Source organism: Nylanderia fulva, unplaced genomic scaffold (assembly GCF_048542155.1).
Source record: "Nylanderia fulva isolate GAGA-0341 unplaced genomic scaffold, ASM4854215v1 Scaffold1239, whole genome shotgun sequence".
NCBI lineage: Eukaryota > Metazoa > Arthropoda > Insecta > Hymenoptera > Formicidae > Nylanderia > Nylanderia fulva.
This window is the reverse complement of record NW_028189453.1, coordinates 1-6,474: the sequence shown is the minus strand read 5'-3', so window position 1 is coordinate 6,474 and position 6,474 is coordinate 1. Positions and strand designations below refer to the sequence as shown.

Here is a 6,474-nt window from a genome sequence, read left to right as displayed (position 1 = left end):
CGTGATGAAATTCATAAAGACATACTTTTGATACGTCGAGTATGCACATGCCGACGTAGATTGGTTTGTAGATTTTAACTTCGAGTTTGCGTAATTCAATTGCAACTAATTTTTCCGAAAATATGCTAGTACTATGAAAATTTGGTTTAGCGATCATTGCCTCCGCACCGTACCGTCCGTCCCATTTTGTTAATAATTTTACATCAACATGATTGCGCACATTTTCCATCGTCTTGCCGAATACCGCATTATTCATCAATTTATATAAATTTTTTTCAAAATCGTTTTTCGCATGTGTTCTAAACTGCGTGTTGAGTTCGATGTATTTTTGCAGCCACGCTGACTGCGTGAATTGTAGTATGCGGTATATTTTTGTTATGCGTAGCCCGTGGCGCGTGCACTGCTGTAGATTACGATAGTGTATCACGTAGCGCTTCTTATCGCAAAGCGTTGCGAGGAGTTTATACTCCCGCTTGCCGGGCGGCTTATCGCGCGTCGGACAAAACGGTAGGTCAATGTGCGCGTCATGAAGATGCCGCGGATACTCTAAATCTACTTCGAGAACATAGCCTATAGGCGAATCGAACGCGATAGATGATACGTCAAAATTCGATATATCGTCGACCCACCGAAAATCGGCATACGGCAATGGTTGACACATTGCCCATCCGTACAAATTATTTACATCGAAATACATGAGGTACGATGAGGGTTTCGATGGGTCGTACGATTGCATGTACTTGTTATTAGCCTGTGCGTATCGATCTGAACATTGACTAAGGCCGCCGCGTATACCCCGTTCGACAAACATAACCATGTCAATGTCTGTTAATAATTCAAATTTTATATTCGTATGTTTTAACATGGCGCCCCATGTATATCCGGGGAGAGTATAATAATACGCGGGATCGAGTCCGTAACTTTTTATACAACTATCGCGAAAATTCTCAAATATATCGGCCAATAACAAGACATCAATTTTTAAATATAAATCGCTATATTCGCCTAGCGTTCGAAGGGAGAATCGGCTCCAGACGGTCTCGGCGTGCGCGTAATCACTCTCGGATACTGTGTCGCCGGTTAAGGAACTGTAAAATGAGTCGCGCGGCGGTAAACGTGTGTCTTGTAATCTGTCCACGCAGTCAATGTATTCGTACGGAAAGACGCCCTTCCGTGTCAATAAATTGAATTTTTCACTAGTTAAATTTTGATATTCCGAATGTAAAATTTTTAGTTTTTTTTTATCCAAAAATGACGCTAATTTGTCGAGACTAGCACTGAGAAACTTGTACGAATCGATAAACCGTAATTTGATATAATTTTTCGAATTATTATCTTGTGTCAATTTAACAGTTTTCGAGAATGAAATGTATTTTTCCTTTGTTATCGGCAATAATTCGATTTCCCCTTTGAACGCTGTGGCTATGTCCTCGATAATAAAATGCGCGTCGTAGCCGGACAGATTGTGAAAGACTATAGGAATACAAAATGATTCTTTGTAATTTAAGTTACAATTTGAATGCGCAGGACCCCTGTACCGCCCGGTGAGGTGGCAATGATCGCGGACGCGTGTATCGTCTTCGTCAAACGGTTTTTCACAAATGTGACAATGCGTCGCGGTGCGAAATTTTAACCACTCGTCAGGCGTTAAATTTACCATGGGGACATTGGTCGTTAAAATATTTTTTACGCGGATTGCTAAATTTTTAAGCTGTTCGGCGAACCATGCGACGCAATCGACACTACGGCGGGAATTGTACGCGGACAACGAACTGTCGTACGAACACTGTACATAGTATGCGATGCTGAACACTTGATGGTGTTGATGATTTTTGGCATCTTCGGTCTTTGCCAAAACACACTCGAGGTCGGCGTACACTACAAACGGCAGCCGCTCCTTCCTCGTGTAGTTGTCGAAGCTGAGCCACTTGTCATTCTCGCTCGGCAACCGAATAGCGCAGTCGTTCAGTTTCCCGCAATCTTTCATATGCGCCTGCAATTTATCCACCGCTCCGAAATAATGTAGGCATCTGTAAAAAATTTAATGAAAATTTAATTAGAAATATTTTAAATATAATTTAAGTTTACTATATACTTACCGATCGCATATAAATTTTTGACCAGTGTGTTTGCTCAGTTGCGAGCTCACGAGACGAGACAGATTTTTTATGCACGCGAAATGTCCAACGCTGTTTTCGTCCTCCACGTACAGCAGATTGACGTGCCTGTCCTTCTTTTTTTCCGAAAGACGCAACGGGACGATGTTCTCGTTCTCGATGATGTACACATTCACGGAGATGTCGTTTGCAAGTTCAAACTTTTTAATTTGATTCACAGTCACTGGAAACTCAATGTTTTGGAGATTCAGCACTGTTGTGTAATGCGGATAGGAGGATTCTCGATCCACATGTATATCAACGGGGTACAGAGCGGCCACCACCGACCATGCGAAACACGCATTGTCCGCTGATCGCACATTAACAACCGCTCTCTTTGTTACAATTTTTTGCGGTAATTTGACATGACATCCCGCGCGCATAGGATTATACTTATTTACATTTACTGTCAAATCTATTATCCGCGACAATGCCCAACCGCTATCGCGTTCCTGAAACTCTTCTAGCGATGCTAGCGTGGGCTCGATTACGCGGCGCTCGTACCACTCGCGTACATCGGACGTGCGAAAGAGTTCAAAGTTTCTCGTGTTAATACTTTTATTGGCGCGCTTGTCACCGGACACAAATTCGCCGTTGAAAACAGTGTTCACTTTTACACTGGCGTGTCTTTGTAGCACATTCTCCACGTTCTCGACTACAATGTCTTTGGCATTTTCCAAAAACTGACGCGGTTCGATGTGGTCTGCGTTAATTACCGCGCCGGTCAGTATACGGCTATCGAACGCCGTATCGATTTCGCGCCAAACGAGTCTTTGCGCGTTATTGCCGCCGCCACTGAATCCGCCGCCGCTGCCACTAGGTATGGATCCACCACTAAACATGGATTCACCGACATACTGTCTCTGCAAGCGCACCTTCGCACCCTCGAGTCGCGCTATTCTCGCCACGAGAGATTGCCTATGTCCAATCGAGAGACGCGGACGCTTGGCACGGCTGCGTTCTTCCAGCTCTTCGATAAATTCTTCGCACTCTTGCAGCAATCCGAAATATTCGCCCAAGTTAGCAACTTGGCGGGAACGTTCCAACAGGTCGCGCTCAACGTTCTCCATTTTTGTAAAAAATTCACTTATTACAAAAAAACTTCTTTGCACACTAAACTTTTTTTCTTGCACCTCGAATAAAGCGTGCGCTCGCCAGTGGTACTATGGCCCGGCAGCTGCATCGGTCCTCATTATATATCCCGATCATCCCTTTGTTCGTGGGGATGATGATGCAATTGTTAATTCGCGAGAAATATTTGTGTGATATCTTCGGAGAAAATTTAGATATCGCTGATAATTCTTAGAAATACATAGATAAATTTCACCCCGTCGGATCGACACGCCGGATCGGATTAACATGTCGCAACCTGTACGGATCAACCCGCTTGATTGTCGGCAAACCTTTTGTTCTTAGTAATTCGCAGAATTTTTATCTTATCAAATTTAGATGAAGAAACGCAACCCCCTTGATTGTCGGCGCTCGGCTTGGATTTTGCGGCAGCCATTCGCAGAATTTTTATCTTATCAAATTTAGATGAAGAAACGCAACCCCCTTGATTGTCGGCGCTCGGCTTGGATTTTGCGGCAGCCATTCGCAGAATTTTTATCTTATCTTCGGAGAAAATTTATGAAAACTTTGATACCGCTCAAAGACGCCGCTTATCTTTGATACCTTACAAAGACGCCGCTTATCTTTGATACCTTACAAAGACGCCGCTTATCTTTGATACCTTACAAAGACGCCGCTTATCTTATCTTGGATTTTCGGAGAAAATTTATGAAAACTTTGATACCGCTCAAAGACGCCGCTTATCTTATCTTATCTTGTTTATGAACATATCAAGTAACATGATCCCCTTATCTTATCTTGTTTATAAATATATCAGGTAACATGATCCCCTTATCAGGTTATCTGATATGTTTATAAACAAAAGATAAGCTTATCTACTGATAAGACCCCCTCCCCCGCGTGACGTCACCCCCCTCGCCCCCGATTCCCCCCCGCCCCTCACCCCCCTCATTGCCCCTGGTCTAGAACTCTCCTAGTATACCTACTCCTCATGACTCTATAACACCATAATCCTGGGACAGAACAAGGGATGTACGAACAAAATGATAAGTTCCACTCATTCGAATCAGAAGTCCCAAATCATGTCCACGGAGTGCCATCGAATTTATATATATATGTGGCTATCCCATAGTTACATTGTGCCCGAATGTCTAAGAATCCAAACGATAAGTTTCTTCTTCTGATAACGGAATCTCTGATTCCGTTATTGAAATTGAAAATCCTGCTGCCTCAGAGGATGCTGGAGATGGTGACAACTGCCTTAATCAAGGATGTGTAGAATGATTTTTCGATCCTCCATTTTCCGATTCTCTGAGATAACGAAGCCAGCGAAGGCGCGCTGCCTTGCAGGGGGGCGTTAGGGTGTGAGGATGAAGCCGTAGTGTGTCCAACAACGAGTTGACTTTGTCCTCGTTAAAGTCGGAAAGCCCTCATACTTAGACCTACGGAGGTATGAGGGTTATCACCCGTAGGACGGCGGACTCACCTGCGATCGGAACAGGATCCCTAACGTGCGGGTTTTTCAATATATCCATGGCTCTTCAAAATAAAAATCCTAAACTTATTCAAAATACATCTAGATCCTCCGTGGTTCCTCATAGATGCGATAGTGATCCAAATTCTTTCTGTTATGTTTGTGGAGAACTTAAATTAAAGAAAAATCTTAAAAAATTCACAGAAAAATTAAAATCAGTATATAAACAATGTTTTGCCTCTGAAGTGCGTGATGGGAATCATTACTGGTTACCTCAATTAGTATGCAGTGCTTGCAAAACTATGATGGATCGATGGAAAAAAAATAAGAATAACAAAGGATTGAAATTCACTAAGCTTATAGTTTGGGGGGAACCAAAAAATAAAGAAGATTGTTACTTCTGTATGACAAAAAGAAAAGGATACAACAGTTTAAATTTGCATAAAATCACGTATGCAAATGTTTCTAGTGTTACAAAACCTATTATATCAACAGAAAATGTTGATGTAGAAGATCAGGAAGTTGATCTCTGTTCATCACTTGATAAAATGGAGATTGATGGAGGATCTGAGGAAGAATACAAGAGTAATGAAGGAACAAGTGAAAATGATAATGTCGGAAGTGAAGACGAATATGTTTCATCAAATAGAAAAATATTAAACCTCAAACATTTAATCAAGAAGAATTGAGTGATCTGATCAGAGAATTAGGGTTGCCTAAAGATGGAGCCGAATTACTAGCTTCAAGGTTGAAAGAAAAGAATCTGTTGTCGAAAGGAACGAAAGTTTCAATTTATCGAACGAGAGATAAATCATTCAGGAAGTACTTTACTCAAGACGAAGATCTGGTATACTGTCATGATGTAACGTCCAGACAATTTCAAAACTTCAAACTTTTTCAAAACTTTATTCTTTAATCTATTAGTCATGACAATCTCTAACCTGCATGAAAGACCGGTAATAACGAATATTTAATCACACATATAATTACTCGTAGGTTAAAACATGTCTTCTCACAAATGACGACAGAGTAATAATTCACTTTTAAATTTAATAATATTGATAGCATAAAAGGCATAATTAATAAAGACTCTCTACTCTCGATCATTCGTTAGGAAACATAAACCTGAAATAAGAATAAGCGTGCCTATATTATAACTATTCATAATTCAAGAGACTTAAAAAAACTAAAGTAATGGGTAAATTTTTCCCCAGTTCGAATATAAAAAAGGAACCAAGTTGACTATGATATTTAAAATCCTCATTATTTTTTTGGAAAACCCAAAAAAGGTTAAGAAAGTTATATATATTTTATAATATTCAAAACGTTACTTTTCGACATATAAAATTTTTCTGGCGATTTAAAGACCTAAAAATATGGTTTCTCCGGCTTTTTAACGACGTATAAAAATAATTTCATTTTACAATATTTTAAAATTTTTATTAAAAGATTAAATTTTAAAAAATTTAACCCCTTTTATAATAATAATTAACCCCCAAAAATTTTAAAACAAAATTTAAAATAAATTTCCCTTTAAAGAATATACTAAGTAATTAAAAAATTATGTATGAAACCGCTTTCTAGTGAACCGGTTTACCGCAAAGGGAAAATCCCGAAATTCTAGAAGGGGTTTTAGAACAAAACGGAGCAATGCATGATCAAGGAAAAACGTTGCAAGCAAGGCCCCTTGCAAACCCCAAGCAAACCCAGCCACCTGCAAAACGAACCAAAAGAAGATAAGATAAGTCGGAGGGCATGCCAAAAAAGGATACA

The 6,474-nt window shown here is 40.2% G+C and overlaps 1 protein-coding gene across 1 annotated transcript; it reads right to left on the bottom strand.

The window, feature by feature from the left end:
• Positions 1–2,095: 2,095 nt before the first annotated feature.
• Positions 2,096–4,762, bottom strand: LOC146724599 (uncharacterized). Its single transcript, XM_085479604.1, has 2 exons — positions 4,714–4,762; positions 2,096–2,859 (listed from the first exon to the last, which is right to left on the bottom strand). The coding sequence occupies exons 1-2, from the start codon at positions 4,760–4,762 to the stop codon at positions 2,096–2,098; spliced, it is 813 nt and encodes a 270-aa protein (XP_085335730.1).
• Positions 4,763–6,474: the final 1,712 nt, after the last annotated feature.